This window comes from Miniopterus natalensis, chromosome 1 (genome assembly GCF_054644295.1).
Source record: "Miniopterus natalensis isolate mMinNat1 chromosome 1, mMinNat1.hap1, whole genome shotgun sequence".
Taxonomy (NCBI): Eukaryota; Metazoa; Chordata; class Mammalia; order Chiroptera; family Miniopteridae; genus Miniopterus; species Miniopterus natalensis.
This window is the reverse complement of record NC_142081.1, coordinates 6,552,240-6,572,952: the sequence shown is the minus strand read 5'-3', so window position 1 is coordinate 6,572,952 and position 20,713 is coordinate 6,552,240. Positions and strand designations below refer to the sequence as shown.

The following is a 20,713-nucleotide window of genomic DNA, read 5'->3' as shown; positions in this document are numbered from 1 at the left end:
GGGCGCCGCCGGCCGGGGCGGGGTGGGTGCCGTGGGTCACTACACAGCCTTGCTTTTCCCCCCGGTGATGACCTTCCCTGTCGCCCTGCAGCGTGATCCAGAACGTGATAGACCACGTGCCGAAGCCCCACTACCTGGTGGCCGTGGACGAGTCCGTCCACACCCTGGAAGACTTCGTCAAGGTACGGCCACTTTACCCCGCATTTGGTGGCTTTTTTTTTTTTTTTTAAATCCCCACCTGCCCGAGGATATTTTTTCCCCATTGCTTTTTGGGAAGAGAGAAACACGGATGTCAGCTGGTTGCCTCCCGCAGGCGCCCCAACTGGGGCAGGGGACGGAGCCTGCAACTGAGGCACGTGCCCGTGGCCGGAACTGAACCCGGGACCCTTCAGTCTGCGGGTCGACGCTCTGACCGCGGAGCCGAGCCGGCCAGGGCTTGGTGGCATCGCCTAAATCATTTCCCCCCTAAAGCGTGGTTATAGAATCAGGTGTGCTGGCAAGACTGGGGACTCCTAAAGTCCAGTACCCGTAAAACCAAACTCCCCACCTGCGCGGGCAGTGCCGGGGCTGGGGAGGGACCGGCCAAACGGCTTTTCTCCAGGGACTGAGTGAGGGCAGCAGGAAAGGCCACTGAGGGTGGCCACACACAGGTCACCCCCCGGAAAACTGAAATGGCTCTGTGGACACACACCTCGATGCGTCGATGGGCGGGTTCTCCAAACCGGCCGGCAGCTCCCGGGAGCCCTGCGTCTGTCAGGGCTCCCCCTCTAGTCCCCGCTGCGCTGACCAAAGCCACCTGTCACCTGGGAGCCCAGCTAGCGTCCCCAGCCCTTCCCCCCATCGGTCACCTTCAGCTCAGAAGCTTCCTCTGCACCCTCCCTGCCTCCCCACCTCCCCGCAGGCACGCAGCCGACAGGAGCGAGTGCTCAGCGGGCTCCCCTCTGCTTTGCAATTGGGGGGCGGAGGGGGGCATTCACTTGAGAACTTTTTGAAACCATACAGGTAAACCAAACGATATTTCTCTCTTCCCCTCACAGTGCATCAGTAAGCACACCGGCCCCGGGAAAATCCAGAAAGTCCTCAAAGAAAACGCTTTCCTAACCAAGGAATTGACAGTCAGTATATAAGAGACTATTTTTTTCCTGCCCTTTTCCTAAACGGAGTGGCTCCCGAGGGGTTTGCGGTCAGGATGCCGGCCTCCAGGCCGCTCTGCGGCTCCCCCAGCGCAGCCCTAAAGCAGCGATCCTGTCCCTCCCGCGGGCCTGGTTTCTGTTCGGAGCCGCTCTCGGGGCGGCGGTCAGAAGAGGCATCTGAAAGCTGTCGGACGCGGAAAATGCTGCGCAGACCCTGGGTGTCATTCCCTCTGGCCTCTGTCTAAAACCCAAGCGGGGGCGGAGATGCAGAGTCCACCCCCACCAAGGCCAGCACAGCGCTGGTCGGGCAGCCTGCGCGTCCAGCCAGCTCCGGGGTGTCCCTCTTTTGGGATGAACGGGTCACAGCACCGCGTTGGAGAAAACGTCTGAAAGCGCGGGCGCCGCTGGTTGCCTCGCAGGAGCAGAAGTGGGTGGGTGGGTGGCGATGGCATCCAAGGGGCCGTTTCCCTCCACTCCCTGTTCTCTGGGATTTTTGAACCACAGGATTGCACTGTTCAAAAAAGAGACAAAATTAAACTTTTTTTTTTTTTTTTAACATTTTTTTAAAAATATGTTTTTAATCATTTCAGAGAGAGGGAGAGAGAAACATCAATGACGAGAGGGTCATTGACCGGCTGCCTCCTGCAGGGCCCTGACCGGGGATCGAGCCCGCACCCCGGGCATGTGCCCTGACTGGGAATCGAGCCTCCTGGTACATGGGCCGACACTCAACCAACTGGGCCACACCGGCCAGGCACAGTTAAACATTTTAAAGACGCAGCCTTCTACGTGGACTCCAGTATCTTCCTGCTCTGAGCGGCTGTGTGACCGCAGGCCGGCCGGGCCGGTGTGGGGAGGGGCAGGTGGGTCAGAGCATCGCGGCGGGCGCTCCGCCAATACCCAGTGCCGCCTTAATGGACGCGCACGTGCGGCCCATGGGTGTATATTTTTCTTTAAAAAGAATAGATTTGGGTCTGTTATAACCGTCAAAATCAAAGTAAAGAGACACATCTCTAATGTGCCCTTACCTCTTAGCAAGAGAACATTGACCACCTCCTGGTGAACCTGAGGATGGAAGGCCTCCACGTGAAGGAGAATTTCAACATTCGCTGGGTCGCCCAGGCGGGATTTGTGGAAAATATCAACAGCATCCTCAAAGAGTACAAGCAGAGCAGAGGACTGCTGGTAAGGGCAACCGCTTCCTGCTCCGACCCCTCCCGTCGTCGCAGCAGTGAAAGCACGTCCTGTCTCTAATGTCCCAATTTCTTATTTCACGTTATTTTTCAGTTTGACCCATTTGTCCAGGTCTAACCACCTACATGTGTATTATATTAACGCTGTCAACTGGATATTAAACTTTGTAAACTTAACATCGGTAACGACAGCTGTGCTTGACACACGTCGAACGTGACGGGAGGCTGGAGACGGATTGTCACGGGGTTGTCTGTACAAGGAGAAAAGCGCGGTGCCTCGTATATCAGCCCTGGATATACGAGTGGGAGAGGGTGGGGGGAGGGCGGAGAAGTCTGATTCTTTTTTTCATTGATTTTTAGAGAGTAGAAGGGAGGGAGGGAGGGGAGAGCCAGGGATCGAACCTGCAACCAAGGTACGTGCCCTAGACCTGGAATCGAACCCGAGACCCTCCGGTCTGCTGGCCGACGCTCCAGCCACTGAGCTAAACCCACCAGGGCTTACTCTCTCTCTCTTTTTTTTTTTTAAAAGGAAAGTGTAAGTAAAGGCCAAGTTCAGTCCAGAAACAGTATTCATGAGGCGATAAATGAAGCACTATCTACACCGGAGCAGAGCTCCGCCCGTTTCTTTGTGGTCTTGACAGGAGTGACACGGTCACGTGGGGCTGGTGGCGTGTCCTGCTCTAGCGCTTTCCGTTGCGGGTGCTCCTAAGCTCAGGCCTAGTGTCCCACTCCCCACGCCCAGGCCGTGCCCACTGTAGGCAGAGGAAGGGATGGGGAGGTCGCCTCGCAGGACCCGCAGCTCAGAGGCCCACCCGAGACCACAGCACCCCGGCAGCTACCGGCCGGGGGGGTCGCGAGGAGCTCACCCATGACCTCTCCTCTCCCAGCCCATTAAGATCTGCATCCTCGGTCCTCCTGCCGTGGGGAAGTCCAGCATCGCCACGGTCCTGACCAAGTACTACAAGCTCCATCACGTTAAGATGAAGGACGTCATTTCCGAAGCCATCGCGAAGCTGGTATGACTCCCCCCTGCTCCCCGGGGAGTTCTTCTGTCTTGAAAATGCTTTTCTTAGTCGGGTCCTAAAGAAGCCACTGATTTTACATGACGTCCTGCAGAGGGATTTGTCACATTTGTTGGATTTTATTGTCGGCCCCACTTATGAAAACACCAAATCCCACGGGGCTCTTCTCTGTGAGGTGGAAACATCTTTTTCTCGGGTTGCCCTTGAATTTAGTCTGTCTCCAGCTGCTGCTCAAAGTATATCTCCTGTTCTCTGTTGACTGGGACCTTTTTAGGTTTTTTTGCTTTTTTTGTTATTTTTTTTTACTATGTCTTTATTGACTTCAGAGAGAGAAAGGGAGAGGGAGAGAGAGAAACATCAAGGATGAGAGTCATTGATCGGCTGCCTCCCGCAGGCCCCCTGCTGGGGATCAGAGCCCGAGACCAGGGCATGTGCCCCGACCGGGAATCAAACCCCGATCTCCTAGATCCTAGGTCTATGCTCAACTCTTGAGGCCGCCCGGCAGGGCAGTTTTTGTGTTTTTTTTAACTTATTATTATTTTTTTAAAACGTATCTTTATTGATTTCAGACAGAGGAAAGGAGGGGGAGAGAGAGAGAGAGAAACATCAGTGAGGAGAGAGTCACTGATGGGCTGCCTCCCGCAGGCCCCCGACTGGGGATCGAGCCCACAGCCCGGGCCTGTGCCCCGACTGGGAATCGAACCTGGAACCGTGATCTCCTGGATCCCAGGTGGAAGCTCCACCGCTGAGCCACGCCGGGCGGGCGTTTAACTTAATATTCTTGATGTGCGTTTCTCAGGGACTTATCAGACGGTTTATGTATTAAATGCTTTTTAAAAGACAGACTTTATTTTCTTAGAGCAGTTTTAGGCTCAGAGCAACACTGAGAGGAAGGTTCAGAGACTTCCCCACGCCTCGCCCCTGCGTGGCAGGCGGCTAGCGGGCAGCGGGCCAGTGCAGGGCACCGGCCCACTGGGGGACCCCTGTGCGCAGGAGGCCCTGGTGGCGCCCAAGTTCGGCGGGGAAGAAGACGACGGCGAGGAAGAGGAGGACGACGAGACCTCGGAGGACGCGCAGGAGCTGCTGGACGGCATCAAGGAGAGCATGGAGCAGAACGCAGGTAACGCCGCCCCCCGCGGGGCCTGGCCTCTGCCTTTCCTTTCCTGCTCCAGGTAAACAGCACAACATTTTTATTTTTTAATCTATTTTATTTTTCTGACTTGGTCTGTGAGTCTTTCCGTCCCATCCCCCCCCCCCCCCGTTACAAAAGTTTATTTGCTATTATAAGTTAAGTACAAAAATTATAACCACCACCAAGAAATTTCACTTAGGATCTCCCCTCCCAGGGAAAAAAAAAGTCACTATTAATATTTCGGCGATGGAGCATAAGACGGGAAAGAGCGTGGCCGGTGCGGCTCAGCCGCCCAGGGCACACGCCTGGGGTGCAGGCTTGGTCCCCGCCAGGCACACGCAGGAGGCAGCACATTGATGCTCATTCGCACATCCGTGTTCCTCTCTCTCTCCCTCTCCCTTCCTCTCTTGCTAAAAATCAATAAAAAGATTTTTTTTTTTTTTTTAAAAAAAAGGGTGGGAAAGAACGACCTAAGTTTTAAAAATCAAATGTGTAGTCATAAATATTTTATAAGCATCAAAAATCATTAATTAAAAGGCAAAAGACAAACCAGGAAAAAATGCTTGCTGCCAGTATGACAGTTAATACCCTTAATATATAAAATACTCAGGCAAACCAATAAAATCATTAAATCCTTAATAGAAAAAAATTGATGAATAACACAGACCCGTAATTGATGCAGGAAGAAATATACCAGATCCGTGGGAAAATATCCCTACTCGTGGTTGGACACAAGAAACATCCAAACCAAAAACGTAGAGAATTTTTATAAGAATTTGAGCCAAACTGACGACATATGCCTGGGAGCAAAATCTCAAATGCTCTGAAGAATAAATAACAGGGCGGCCTCGGTTAGGATTAAGATTAAGGACAATTACAGAGGTGGGAGGAAGCGAGGCGGAGACTCGGTCTCGGGATAGTGAACCAGATTATGTGCTGGCTCTCGTGACAGTTAACACCCCTCGGGGAGCATTACTTCAGGCGGTTCAGCCGGGTGCCCAAGAACAAACGCGCAGCGCTGGCCTAAGACCTGTCGCTGAGAAGTTCTGTTCCTGGGGCCTGACTGCCCGCCACGGCCCGCGGCTCCCCACCACGGCCCGCCCAGTTAGGGATTTATGATCAGGTCACCCCGCAGGTTACTTCCGTAGAACCCCTTTCATGCATCCCCACACCCCCTTGGTAGTTTTAACCAGTTATCTGAGCAAACTCATCAAGTCAAGTGTTATTATCAACTCAAAATCTGGACCCATCTCCTCCCCACCCGGGGTGGAATTCGAGGCTGGTCCCCCTGCAGCCCCGAGCTAATAAGTGAGTAGCCCCTTGTTTGTTGGTGCTTTAAGAAGGCCATTCGGACGTCACGCGCTGGCCTTCTGCCCAGAGGGAAACCGTCGTCAGCGGTTCTGAGGAAAACCATCTCACTTTTATACTTAGCTGAGTTCCTCTGCTCTCCTAGGTTCTTCTGGCTGCTCTAATAATTAAATCTACATGAGGCAGACTAGCGAGGAAATAACCAAGTTTAATGACACACCTCTGCGTGGGGCCCCACATGCGTGGGAGGGTCAGAGACCACGCTGCGTGAGAGGCTGAGACAGGCGGGGAAGGAGGGGTCGTCACGTTCTGAGCCAGGGCGAGGTGCAGCCGTTTGTCTTGCCACACAGGTTAAAAAAATCATTTCTGGTGATAACTCTTGTTATGGGCAAGGCCCCTAGTTTAAATTCTTTAAGGGAGAGGTAAAAGGTTCTCGTAAACCCAAAGGGTCTCAGTTGCCTTCAGTTCAAAATAACTCACAGGTAAAGTGACACATTTTGGGGAAGCATGTTCTGAACCCCTACATCTTTAATTATTGTTCCAGTTTTTTACATTTTTATTTAATTTTTTTTTAAATTTACCTACTGATTTGAGAGAGAGAGAGGAAGGGAGAGAGAGTGACAAACATCAGTTTGCTGTTCCACTTACGTATGCAGTCGTTGGTCGATTCATGCATGTGCCCTGACTAGAGATCGAACCCACAGCCTTGGGATATCCGGATAATGCTCTAGCCAACTGAGCGACCCGGCCAGGGCCACTGTGCCTGTTTTAGAGCAAACGTCTCCCTCCTCGGCCTCCCCAAGCAATTGTGGTGGCGGCCGAGGCTCGAGAGGGACCTGTCAAGGGGGCCAAGGTCAGAAATGCGATGCAGACTGGAAGAGACAGGGAACAGGGCGGGGCCCCAGTCTCCTCTGCAGCTTTAAAGAGAACGGTGCCCTTGAGGCTCAGATCAAGCTTGATTTCTATTCAAATTCAGCAAACGTTTATTGAGCAGCTACTAATAAATCGTGTGCTAGCAGCATACACGGATACTCTCTCAATTCACACGGCGGAAGTGTTTACCATTGTATATAAGGTTTTAGGGGTATAATATCAAACCAGGATTGCCCAGCTGGCGCGGCTCAGCAGTCAAGCATCGGCCTGGGGATCCAGGCGATGGAGGTTCGATTCCCGGTCAGGGCACGTGCCTGGGTTTTGGGCCCGATCCCCAGTAAGGGGCGTGCAGGAGGCAGCCGATCAGTGACTCCCTTATCACTGGTGTTTCTATCTCTCCCTCTCCCTTCCTGTCTCTGAAATCAATAAAAACATATTTTTAAAAAACAGGATTGAGGAACCCCTGCCGCTCAGCAGGGGCAGTGAATGTCTCCACTGGCTCCCGCTCCGCTGTGCCGGGGGAAGCGCCCTGGGCTCTGCCCTTTCTCGGAGCCCAGCCCATCGGGTCCTGCCCCTTGCTGTGCGCTGGACTCCACGGGCCCTGTCTGAAACCCCAAACCGCACGTTTTCCCCTTCGATGGAAAAATAAGGGACTGTTTACACGGTCATTTTTCAGGTGACCGTAGGATGGGACCCCCTACGTGGAACGTGGCTCCGCAATGATATTTTTCTTTCTTTTGACTAGGTCGCCTGGAAGATCAGTATGTCATTCGATTTGTGAAAGAAAAGCTAAAATCTATGCCTTGCAGGAATCAAGGCTACATTTTGGATGGATTCCCAAAGACCTACGACCAAGCCAAGGACCTGTTCAGCAGTGAGTCCGGCGCCCGCTGCCCTGACCGCGCGCAGCTCTGCTCTGCTGGTGGCGACCGTCTCATTTTCTGAGCCCGGCGTGCTAATGATACAGTAAACGCAACAGTGTATATTTGTTTCCTTAGAGGACGAGGAGGAAGAGGAGGAGGAAGTCAAAGGCAAGATGTTTCCCTTCGACAAAGTAACCATCCCTGGTAAGTGCAAAGCATCCCTCCGAGGTCAGGCCTAAGGCGCGCCGCCTGGTAGCTTCCTCCTTTGTGCCAGAGCGATCTTTCTGATGCGAATAAAGTGGCCTTTATTGTTTGCCTCTTGGAGAAAAACAAGTGAAATGATACACTTAAAATCAAGTTTCCAAGCTAGGGGATGCACTGGGGGTGAACCTCGGGGACGTTAAGGCCCTTGGAGAATGTTTATTCCTGCTGCTCCCTCCTGGAAACAAAGCGAAACGCAGCCGGTCTGCCGATGCCCCGACCTCCGAGCCTGCGGGGCGGGCGAGGCCACCAGGGACCCAGGGACAGGGGCGCTGCCACCCCGCCCCGACCTGTTTCAGGGGCCAGCGAGGCCGTCGCCGTTCCAGGAGACACTGGGGATCGGGCGCTGAGCGGGGCAGGGAAAGCCCTCCGGCCTGCTGTGGCTCCGCAGCAGGTTCCTCCCGTCACGTATTTGCACGGAGGTTTCGCAACGTGCTCCTGAAAGAGCGGCATAAACAACTTAAGCCAGGAAAAGGGAGCTGCTGAGTAGCTAGCAGGCATCTCTTCTGACCTTGCCGTGAACTTTAAAAGTTTCTCTCTCTCTCCCTCTCCTTTTTTTTAAATCAGTTTGCCTGAGGTGTGATCACAGGAGGTAATCTCTGCCCATATGGCATTTACAAGCTATTTCCAACAACTTAGTACAAGGTTGTGTCGCAGAGGGGAGAACTCCCCCCCACACACCCTTCTTGAGCTCTTAGGGCTGGACTCGTGATAAAATAATTGATAGAGGAGAAAAGCCACTTAATACATGCGCACAAGAGAATCATAATAAGATGCTCAGGTCATAAAACGAGAGTCAAGGGAACGATCGAACCAGGTACCTTTTAAATACTTTTTAGACAAACAATCAAGCGATGAGAAGGTGGCAGAAGAAAGACCGTGCTTGTTAAAAAGGAATCTAAGCAAGTCTGGGGCATTCCTCTCCTCAGGAACCTAAGCGGAGTTTGGGCTTGAGTAGTAAACTGATACGGGTTACAGGGCTTGTTTACACACGCTTTCCATCCGGTTGCCTCAGCCTTCAGGAGCAGGGAGGTGCCGGTCACACGGGAGAGTCACCTCCTGCTCTTAGCGGGACAGAGATCTCAGGATTTTCTTCTTGCGTAATTTTTAAAGTAACTTTAGTTCAAAACAATCCATGTGCCACCGTGGGATATCTTGGGGTGGCCTGCCCTGGGCCCCGACGGTTGTAACTCAGAAGGGCCTGCTGTTCACTTGGGTCAAAGTCCCCGGGAAAGTGGGGTCACCTCTGTGACCCTCCCCTCCTCTCGGTCCAGGCACAGCTCACAGCGGTGCTCACAGAAGCGCCGGGACCACCAGCGAGCAGCATCCTCGGGGATGGAGGTTCGTGGCAGGAGCATGAAAGGGATGGGTTGTCTCATATTTCCCACTCATTTATGTATTTGCCTTAGAAAAAAGCTAAAAAGTAAAGTCAATTACACTAAATAACCAGGTCTACCCATTTCATGGGCGTTTATCACCTCCGGGTAGTATTTATTCTTCACAAACCCTGCCATAAATCGTCTTATCACAGAAGCAGAAATGGGTTAAATTCAGCTCAGCTCACCATTTGTCATACCCCAGACACCCCCGGAGATGAGCTCCTTGAACCTTCCCACTATCCTGCAAGGTGGGAATTACTCCCAGGTCTATGGATCCCAGGAGCTGAGGCCCACAGACTGATCCAGGCCCACTTCACTGGGAAAGGGGGGTGAGGGCGGCTTCAGTGCAAACCCAGGCCTCCTCATCTACTGCCTCCAAAAAAGCAGAATTAATGAAAGCCCTTCATAAGATAAAGAAATGGAAAGAGGTAAAACGAGGAATGATTCTTTATCATGGTCCCCTGGGCTTTCCTCTCTTTGTTGGACGCAGTCCAAACGCATCTCAGATGTTATCCATTTGGAATGTTTAGTGTGTTTTTTGGTAAATTACTCCCTTTCCGGAAATTACCATTATTTTCTATCTTCCTGAAAGAAATTAGAGAGTGTCTCACTTGTACCCCCAGGATTTTAATGTATGGAGGTGACTGAGTGACACCACAAGAGCCTAATGCCATTGAAAGAAGAATTTGTTACGTTTCCCCAGAGAAGGGGGTGTACAGGGCCACATGTGGAAGCACCAGGTAGAAGCAAGAGGCGGGGGACTGTCTAAAACACAGCCTTTACTGGGGTTTCCGTGGGAAAGTCAGGGCAGGACAGAGTATACAGCTTTTTCAGAAGACTGCACGGTTTGTGTAATTCCAGTGGGCTCTGGTCTCTAGTTGCCTGGTGCCGGGCCCTGGATGGTGTCAGGCAGGGGAGAGGTTGGCCTGGTGTGTGTTACAGAAAGGGGGCGGTGGCCTGCGTATGAGAGGCCGGCTCCCAATTAAGTTGCTAACCATGTTTAGAAATCAGCTAGCCCTGCCTGGGGGGGCAGCCTCCCCCCAGGTTGGTGAGGCCTCCTCTAGATGTCCAAACATCATAAGATACAGAAAATAACATGATTAATACCAGCATCCATGCTGGACTTGCGTGATAACACCTTTGAATCTATGGTATTACATCCAGTCCTGGGGGTAAATCATCGCATTTCTCCTCTGCTGCTGGCCTATATCAAGTTTGATTCCTTTCAGATCTCCTAGTCGAAAGAGACAAGTTTAAAGTTGTACCTACCTGATGAACATGGAAACGTGTTAAAACTTTGATTTTCACATGACTCCAGAGAGCCGAATACAGTGACCTCGTTTTGTACAGTCCTACCAAACAGAAATCTACTTGCTCTCCACAGTTAGCCAACCCAAGGAAAGTAGACGTTCTGAATAATTATCTCAAGATACTGCAAAATCCTGAAGTTTTCCCTGAATCATAAAAGATAAAGAACTTTTAAAAATATGCCATCGCCAGGCCGGTGTAGCTCAGTGGTTGAGCATCGACCTATGATCCAGGAGATCACGGTTTGCTTCTCAGTCAGGGCACAGGCCCCGTTTTCCCGCTCGATCCCCAGCAGGGGGCGTGCAGGAGGCAGCTGATGAATGACTCTCATCCTTGATGTTTCTCTCTCTCTCTTTCCCTTTCTCTCTCTGAAATCAATAAAAATATATTTAAAATAAATATATATACATATATATATATCATCTAATGGGAAATATATTTCATCATATTAAAATTCTTAGAAAATTGGAAGCTAAGCATATCACTCATTATGCACAATATTGATTAACTGGACCCTTCCATCTCCCAGTCACTGGAAAAAAGATACAGTATTATATTTTGAAATTCATAGATTAACAGAATTATTAAATTTTGACCTCGATAACTGATGTCATGGAGCTTCAATAGATTCAATTTCCAGTGAACTTATTGACGTAATTCCTATTTAAGTACTACAGCAGCATCTGGGGTCCAGCTGTGCCCTTTTCTTTTCAAAATATAGCTACTCAGGAAAATCAAATGATCAACGGTGAGCATCTAATCTAATTAAGTTAGGTCAGAATCGCGGTGGTATCAGGCTATGGCTGAGCCCTGTCCTCAGCTTCTTCCCACTGTTCACACACGAAGCGGGCAATGTTCACACAAGTTCCCTGTGCCCCCGGGCGCGCCCTGCCCTGGGCTCTGCGCTTCACCTTTACTTTTCTTGCTCATTCAAGAAAGCATGTTAGACTGTAGTTAAGTAGAGTGACATCATTATGTGCAAACCAATAAAATTTTTGAATAAAAATTAAAACATTCCCAAGCTCCGCCAGGCTCTCACAGGCAGGAGTCCCCGTTTGTATTAATTTGGCAAATCAGCTATTAAAGCATTTCGCTCGTAGCCACCAGTCTCCTTGGGGATTGACTGGGAAGCTGGTAACAGATACCACAGGGTTACTATAGATTTGATATTTATAATTTCTGCTGCTTTTATTAAAAGGAAGGGAGGGAAGGAGGGAGGGAAAGAAAAATAATAGATCCTTCAGTTACCAATTGGTCGGGCCTCAGAGGGTAGTCGGGAAACATCCCTGGTTTGCGTGCGCTTTACCTCCAAGTTGTCAGGCCGCTGCAGCAACGCCAGGTCTCGGCTGCCGCCCAGCTCCTGCTGGTCACGCAACCCGCAGTCACTGGGTTAACTCGGGAGCCTCCCCTTCTCCCCAGAATTCGTCTGTGCGCTGGACGCCTCGGACGAGTTCCTGAAGTGTCGGGTGATGAACCTCCCCGAGAGCGTGGTGGCCGAGACCCACTACAGCCAGGACCGCTTCCTCCGGAGCCTGAGCAACTACCGGGACATCAATACCGAAGACGAGACGGTCTTCAACTATTTTGATGAGCTTGAAATCCACCTGATACATATCGGTAAGAAATGAACTCAAAGATAAGGCGAAGGTGGGGAGCCACCGTGGTGCCAGGACCCCCGGCCCGCCCCAGAGCGAGCCTGTGGCGGGGCTGGGGGAGGACGGAAGGGTTGCGAAGTCGCGGGGTGGACGGGGCACGTCTCCTGGGTTTAAACAAGGCACGTCCCCTGGGGAGCCCCACTTGAGGATTTGGTGGTGGAGCGTTGTTTTCTCAAAATACATGGATATATTATGAAGTGGAATACTGCATTTTTAAAGGGCATTTCAAAGAAGTGTGTTTGCTGCAGGCTGCTTTGGGCCATTTCCCCAGCTTCCTTGGGGACAGTCCCTCCTGGCCTTTAGACTAGCCAGCTGACCCCCATAGCTACTCAGAAAAGCAAATCGCTCTCCACTGTTATTTCTTCGGTTTCCTCTAAACACTTCTCTCGAAACTTAGCTCACAGCGAGCACCCAGGAAACATGCCCTCTCGTCGCCCTCACCATGATACCGTGGGTCCTGGCTCCAAATCTCAGCTGTCGTAGCCGTCCCCACTCCCCTTGGCTTGGTGAACCCCTAAACTTCCTTTCTGGTTGTCTGGGTACTTGACACTTCTTCCTCCTTCGGGGAGAAAGCCCAGCTTGGTGGGAGCTTAGTGGCCAGGCCGAGCGCTTGGGCCGCCCAAGGCCTCTCTTCACCCCCGAGCGCCAGATGGGGCTGCGTTTAGACCCTGGAGTGTGGGAGGCTTGGAGCTAATGTCGCAGGAGAGCCGATGCCCTTCCAGCTCCGCCCGGGTTTTTCTCATCTGTGAAAGCGAATAATCCCTGGCGTGTGGAGTTCTTCCAAATGGTTGAGATAAGAGATAGGGAGTATCTGGCACGTAGAAGGAGTTCAAAAGTGGTAATTTCGTTTTCCCGACCAACACTAAGCCATGAAATGGCCTAAGAAAGAAAAAGATAACACTGCGTGTCAGTCTGCACACTCTTCTCTGTTTCGCAGCCTCGGAAGTGACTGGGCCTTGCCCTCGCCTGACTCTGTCTGTGCATATTGGATATATTTTACACGGTTTGCATGTAAAGCTGAGGATCTGACACCTACCAATATGGGAAGTCCTTTGCCCTATTTAATTAGAGAACTAGGAAAAAATGGTGAGCAAATTTCACAAAAATAATAATTGTCATCTTTTCCGTAAAACCCCGGAAGCTATTTATGGCGAGATGAGCAGGGCCCCAGGAGAAATGCCGAGAGAGACAGAAACGGCGGGAGGAGTGAACGAGGGGCCATCGTGCTCCTGTCTCATTCTGTGCCCCACACGCCTGGCGGCCTCTCCACGCTGACGACCCGGAGATAATAGAAGCAAGGGGGAGAAATGTACCGTCAGGATGGGCGTGGGGGAGGGTGTCCGCCAGGGGTGCAGCCTGGCCTCAGAAGGGTCTGGAATGGCCGGGAAAGGTGCTGGCACCCGCATTCCCGCCCTGCGTCTCTGAACTCCACTTCTCGCTCCTTGGACCAGGGTCTCTCCCTCTCTCCTCTCTGGCTCACGTGGTGGCCTGGGGCAGCCCTGCCACCTGGAGTTTCTGTGCTACACTGGAGCCAAGCCCGGAGCTGGACGTGACTTTCAGTCCTAATTCCACATTCCAAGAAGGGCAGGTCAGAGGCCACACGGCGCCCGCTGGGTCAGGTGCCCATCCCCACCCCCCAGGGTCAGGGCGAAGTATTGCTGGGGGCAGCTCTGTCCTCTGTGAGCCCCTCCTCCAAAAGTGAGCCTCTTCAAAGACAGTTTCAGCCCAGCCGGCGTGGCTCAGCGGTTCAGCATTGACCTGGGATCCAGGGGATCTCGGTTTGATCCCGGTCAGGGCACATGCCCGGGCTTCCGGCTGGACCCCAGAGCAGGAGGCAGCCGATCAGTGACTCCTCACTGATGTTTCTCTCTCTCTCTCCCTCTCCCTCCCTCTCTCTGAAATCAGTAAGGACATTAAAAAAATTTAAAAAACACACAACCAGTTTCAGAGCCCTTTCAAGCACATGAAGGTTGTGTTTTCTAGAGGAATCCAGGGAAAATACATTTAAATGTCGGAGTTCAGGCGAGTTTTTGTCTTTGTTTTTGCGGCCTTTTGGCTGCTTCTACCCACTAACTGATACATTGTCCCTGTTCTTCCCTCTGTGCCTGGAGTCTAGGTCACGGTTACAGGGTATGAACATGGGGCGGGGGAGGGGTTCCCCGGGAGGAAGGTCCGGGGTGCCGGGCAGCATATGCCTTCAGGGCACCTTCCAAGGAAACCCAAGAGAGGGTGCAGAATTTACTATTATTCACTATTTAGGGACTATAGGAGACTCGATACCAAACTGCCTTTCTCTTTTTTTTTTCTTCTTGGTTCTGATATTAACATTAGTCAGATAGTGTGCAGTTTGGACTTTTTCCTATTCGGGTAAGCTAACTGAAACAGTTAATTTTTTAAGTAAATGAAAAACATGTCCCGAAATGACTGACTCACAGAAACACAAAAGAAACCAGGAGGTCTCCCAGTTGGGCCTCCAACAAATGTAGGACTTCCTTCTATGGAAACCCCAACTGAAGTGTTCCAGCCTTTGCTTGAATGCTTCCAGGAATGGGGGACTCGCTCCTTTGAGGAAGTCCATTCCCCCCTCCACCATCCACCCAATTAAACCAACAGTGACTGTCAGAACACATAGACAGGAGCCCAGCCTTCCTCCCTGTTTCCCAGCCCCCATCTGGTATTTGCCAGGGAGACAAGACATTCTGGACCGTGCTGGCAACTCGGAAAGGAACCCCCCGTGTGGAAATTCACGTAACTTAACCGCCACCAGTTTACAGTGATAAAGAATCGTCCCGAACGTGGTCTCAGAGTCCACTGCAGACGGGCCCCGAACCAAGTATGTGCTGATCGCCTCCCTCTCTCCTGGTGTTCAGACGTAGGACGGCTCGAAGACGCTCAGAACAGGCTCGCTATCAAGCAGCTCATCAAGGAGATTGGGGAGCCTCGGAATTACGGCTTAACAGAGGAGGAAAAGGCCGAAGAGGAGCGGAAGGCTGCTGAGGGCCGCCTGGCCAAGGAGGCGATGGAGGAGGCCGAGCGGGAGCACCGGGAGGCCTTGGAGACGGCGGAGAAGATCGCGCGCTGGGAGGAGTGGGTGAGTGTGCGTGTGCGCGTGTGCATGTGTGTGCATGTGCACGTGTGCACGTGTGTGCATGCACCTGTGCAGGGGGGCCCCGCAAAGCCACTTAGGCCTATTGCGCTTCCGATCCTGCTGATAGAGAAATGTCACAGAAATACCCCAAATAAGCTTTGTTTACGAGTTTATTTAGTCATCTGTACCATTTTTAGCATGGCGCCCATAATCCTTTCCTTAGTATAAATAGCTAGCCAACACCAGTAGTAGTATCACACACGTGTGATGTGTACCATTTTGCTGCAGGCCGACCTTGTGATTTCATCGGATTTTCCTCCATTTACCCACCTAACCTGGGTGGTCAGCCCCGTGCCACCCCCCTGCCCAGGTCACGGAGTCTCCGCCGCTCTGCTCCCCACAGCAGCGCTCAGTGCCACACGCCTCTCCACTCACCCGGGTGGGAGTCTCTCCTGACCTACCTGGCTGCGCTCCCCACTGGACTCCCCAGCTCCGCCCCAACCCCCTTGTCTCTTCCAGGCAGCCCCCGCTCCACCGCCACTCTGCTCAAGCTCCTCACGGGCTGACCGTCGCATGAGACGAAAGCCCAAACTCCTCATCGGGCCCCCAAGGGCTGTGGGGACCTGGCTGCTGCTAAGGTTTCCCGGTGCCTCTGAACGTGCGCCACCTGCGTGACCGGCTTCCTCACTGCTTTTTGAGTCTTTGCTAGAAGTCATCTTTCCAACGAGGCCTTTCCTGGACATCAGCCACATTTAAAATTTCAACCCTGGCCCGGCTGGTTAGCTCAGCTGGTTGGAGCGTTGTCACAATGCGCCAACATTGAGGGCTCGATACCTGGTCAGGGCACAAACAAAAATCAGCCGATGAATGCACCGATGAATCAGTATCTCTCTCTCTCTCCTCCTCTGTCTCTAAAATTAGTAAATAAAATAAAGTAGGATTTCAACCCCTGCTCCTCTCCAAAACATGCCATGTCCCCTTTTATACTTTTTAACTTCTCTCTTTCCACTTGAATTCTATCTAATGTATGGAAGGGAGGGGGGAGGGAAGGAGGGAGGATTCCTTATGCACACATCTCCCTGTGCCTGACTGTCCCCTTAGCACACCTTTCTAAGTTTTGCGAAGTCAGACTATGTGCATGTGGTTTCATTTTTGATTCACATTTCTGAGCTATCCCAGGCAAGGGTAAACAAGGTCACAGTTTACGGTGTAGCTCCCTGACCACCTCCCACCCTGCTTTCTCGATTTTGCGCACACATGGCACTCACACACATGCCACTCTGGTAAACAAAAAACCGATCTCATTGTTTGTGTTCATTGTTCTGATCACAAATTTAATGACTTTTCCTGAGTTAGGAATTTACGTTTCTTCTTATGCCGCACATTTTCTCTGCGCATGCCAGAGCTGTGTGTCCTTTGCTTAATATTTCGCAAGAAAACTCCCGATAAGGTAGTACAAGGGAAACAGGAATGGGCCGAGCAAACAGCCTCCCAGGCCGTCCAAATCCGGCTCCACTCTCTTCGTAGGTCCGTGGCCTTGCGCATGTTACTGTGTGTCCCAGCTTGTCCAAGTGTGAAACAAGGATGGTTACAGCACCTACTGCACAGAGTCGTGGCAGGGACTAAGGAGTTAATATGTGTAAAAACATGCAGGCAGTCCTGGCACATAGTGTGCACTCCAGTCAGGTCTTAGCGTTTGATAATATGTTGCAAATAGTCTTTCTCAGTTCATCCTTTATCTTCTAACATCACTTATGGTGTTTCTTCTGGTCATAAAAATATTTATGTTTACATGTGGTCAAATCCATCAGTCTTTTCCCATTTTGATTTCTGGGTTTGCTATCTTGCTGGGAAAGACCTTTTTAATTAAAAAAAAATCAATTAGAACTCTTTATCTTGCAAATGACAGAAAAGTACATTTAAAATGGATTAGAAAAAAAATTGATTCACGTAGCAGAAAAGGCCAGGGGTAGGGCTGGCTTCAGGCGAGGCTTGATATAGGTGCTCAGATGATGTCACCAAGGACCTGGGATCCCTCTCTCTGCTCCACCTTCTTTGTTGGTGTCATTCTCGGGCTCTTCCTGATGTGTCCATGGACAGGAGGTGGGCTGGACTGATGGGCTCAGGTTCCACCCAACCCACTAGCCTGAGAAGGAAGATTTCTCAAAGGAAATATGGATTTTTCCCAAGGGAGGGTGGCTGTATGCTGACCAAGGAATAACACGTCCACCAAACCAGTACCTTCTAGACCGTCTGTTAGCACTTCTATGAGCCTTTCCTTTCCCCTTCCCTCTCTTTCCCTTCCCTCCTCCCTTCCCTCCTTCCCTCCCTCCCTCCTTCCTTCCTTCCTTCCTTCCTTCCTTCCTTCCTTCCTTCCTTCCTTCCTTCCTTCCTCCCTCCCTCCCTCCCTCCCTCCCTCCCTCCTCCTTCCCTCCCTCCCTCCTCCTTCCCTCCCTCCCTCCTCCTTCCCTCCCTCCCTCCTCCTTCCCTTCCTCCCTTCCTCCCTTCCTCCCTCCCTCCCTTTCATGACTAGCCCATTGTTATAACACCATTTATATCTATTCCCTGCTGGTTGGAAATGCCATCTTTATAATAACGTGGTGAACATTTAAAGCACGATGTAGTTCTAATGCATTGTGGGGTGAGTTGTGTGAGTGTTCTCCCTTTTCTGACTATTTACCCCACCCCTAAATGTCCTATGTGTAGAATAAACGACTAGAGGAAGTGAAAAAAGAAGAAAGAGAATTACTAGAGGCTCAGTCTGCCCCCCTGAGGAACTACCTGATGACCTATGTCATGCCAACGCTCATGCAGGGCCTCAATGAGTGCTGCAAGGTCAGGCCAGAGGATCCTGTTGATTTTCTGGTAAGAGGTTTAGGATGTATTTTAAGTATCAATTTGAAAATAAAATATACCTGAATCTATACGGGAAGCCAGTTGACACAGAGAAATTGTGTGTCTGGTATTTGGGAAATAGCCTCTAATACCTTCACAGTTTATAAGATTAAACCAAATTTTTATTGAATGTATTGGGGTAACAATACCCCAATTAGTAAAATTATACAGGCTTCAGGTGTACAGTTCTACAATACATCCTCCGTATACTGTATTGTGTTCACCACCCGTTCCTCTCCTTCATCACGGTTTATCCCCTTTGCGCTCAACTGCCCATCCCGTTCCCTCTGGCAGCCACCACACGGCTGTCTGCTTGGATGAGTTTGTTTTCTTAATCCATTCACCTTTTTCACCCAGCCCCTAACCCCCTCCCTTCTAACAGCTCTGTTTCCTTTATCTATGAGTCTGTTTCTATTTTGTTTACTTTGTTCATTAGATTCCACATATAAGTTAAATCATACGGCATTTGTCTTTCTCTGACTGGCTTATATCACTTAGCATAAGATTTTTATTTTATTACTCATTTGAAAGTAAAAGATTTACATACTTTTACTTTTAAATGGTAGACATTAAAAGTACACATGCATGACTCATAAATATCTTGTAATGCCTTCTAATTGCTGACTTGTCTTTCTTCTTTCACTTACAGGCAGAGTATCTCTTCAAGAACAATCCTGTGACACAGTGAACTGGAAGGACCTCGTGCCATAACCCGTCACAGAGCCAGAGATGACTTTGATGTAATTTCAAAAATGGCTTTGAAATCTGCTTTCCCAGTTTTTGGAAAATTTTTTTCCCCCTGCATGCAAATATTTCATTAAGTAAAATCATTATAAAAAGCTACATGGCAACTTCATCAAAACTGTATTTGAAAGGTAAATTTGATAAGGTATCTGCAACAAATATTTACTATTTCATTCTTAGTCTAAGTAGTCTGCATACTGATGTTTCTAGTAATTTATAGTATGGGGAAAATCAGACTATATATTATTTGAACATGTAGGCTAATGAATTTACACCATTAGTTATGGCCCAAATACCAGTGGTATTAGAAACAGAAATAATTTAGGATGATTTATGCTTTGCTGAGTCACAGTTAGATGTGATTTGTTTCCACAAGGCTGCTTTTCTAGGTTCAGGGTGAGTGGTCCAACCAATGAGTCAGAGAGCCTTAGGAACTTCTTGGTAGAAAAACTCATGTAACAGAAGGAATACTTCTAGTATTTGCGATATTAGAAAGTTGCCGAATATTTTTAACAAACTATAATATAGGCATAAGTGATCAATCCCTATGGTCTCACCCAGCTCTAAATGTCCTCTAAGGCCCAGAAATACACAGAATGAGAAATACGTTTAGGTTTAATGGTGTATCTATTTCACCCCTTTAAATAATGTAATCTGAATATAACCACTATTTATTGTGGTAAAATACATACAACGTAAAATGTGTCATAACCATGTAAAGTGTACAGTTCAGAGGCACAAAGTCCATTCAGTGTTGCTCACTCACCACCATCTGGCTCCAGAACTTTTCATCCCCCAATGGAAACCATGTACCCATTAAGCAGTCACTCCCTTTCATCCCCTCCCCCCAGCTCTGAGCAACCACTGATCCGTCTCTGTGGGTTTCTTTATTCTGGATATTGTATTTAAACAGAATCATACATGTGGCCCTTTGTGTCTGGCTTCTTTTACTTTGCATGTTTTCAAAGGTTTATCCATCTCATAGCACGTATCAGCACTTCATTCCTTTCTATGGCTGAATATTCCCTTAGACCACATCTGGTTTAACCGTTCACTTGTTGACGGACATTTTAGTTGTTTCTGCCTTTGAAAGTTGTGAATACAGCTATGAACACCTGTGTACAAGTTCTTGTTTGAACACTGTCAATTCTTCTGGGTAGATACCTAGGAGTAGAATTGCTGTCATATGGTAACTGCATTTAACTTACTGAGGAACTGCCAAGTTGTTTTCCACAGTTGGCCTCATCATTTTTCGTTCCCAGCAACGCGAGGGTTCTAATTCTCCTGCACTTGCTATTTTGTGTGCGTGTTTTTAATGGTAATGAAGTATCACTTTGTGACTAAACATCTTTGCATGTGCTTGCTGGCCACTTGTGCATCATCTTTGGAGAAATGTAAATTCAAGTTCCTGGCTCACCTTTTATCTGGGTTGTTGCACTTTTGTTATTGAGTTGTAAGCGTTCTTTATATATTCTGGATATAAGACTCTTATCAGATAAATGATACACAAATATTTTCTCCCATTTTATGGTTTATCTTTTCACTTTTTTTTAAAAGTGGTTTTTTAAAATTTTAAATTACTTTTAAAAATGTTTTTACTGATGCTAGAGAGGAAGGGAGGCGGAGAGAAACATGGATCAGCTGCCTCCTGAACACCCCCTACTGTGAAATTTTAGTTGTATTAGATTGCAGTGACTGGATGTATATTTAAGTCCCTTTCAGTTTATAATCTCTATCTCCAGCTCTGACTTTTCTCTTCAGCTCCTGAAGCATGTTTTCAATAGCCTGATAGACATTTCTGAAGGTCTCACACGCACTGCAAAATCAACCCACATCAAACTGCTCTCACGATCTCATCC

General features: G+C 49.7%; 1 protein-coding gene across 1 annotated transcript in view; it reads left to right on the top strand.

Moving 5' to 3' along the window:
• The window catches only part of AK7 (adenylate kinase 7), a 32,278-nt gene extending 13,480 nt beyond the window's left edge, over positions 1 to 18,798 (top strand). Inside the window, exons 8-18 of the mRNA XM_087824387.1 lie at positions 92 to 182; positions 1,038 to 1,115; positions 2,169 to 2,318; positions 3,214 to 3,342; positions 4,342 to 4,468; positions 7,407 to 7,535; positions 7,660 to 7,728; positions 11,892 to 12,089; positions 14,998 to 15,218; positions 17,922 to 18,080; positions 18,760 to 18,798. Coding sequence (XP_087680513.1) covers positions 92 to 182; positions 1,038 to 1,115; positions 2,169 to 2,318; positions 3,214 to 3,342; positions 4,342 to 4,468; positions 7,407 to 7,535; positions 7,660 to 7,728; positions 11,892 to 12,089; positions 14,998 to 15,218; positions 17,922 to 18,080; positions 18,760 to 18,798 — 1,390 coding nt within the window. The remainder of the gene's footprint in view (positions 1 to 91; positions 183 to 1,037; positions 1,116 to 2,168; positions 2,319 to 3,213; positions 3,343 to 4,341; positions 4,469 to 7,406; positions 7,536 to 7,659; positions 7,729 to 11,891; positions 12,090 to 14,997; positions 15,219 to 17,921; positions 18,081 to 18,759) is intronic.
• Positions 18,799 to 20,713: the final 1,915 nt, after the last annotated feature.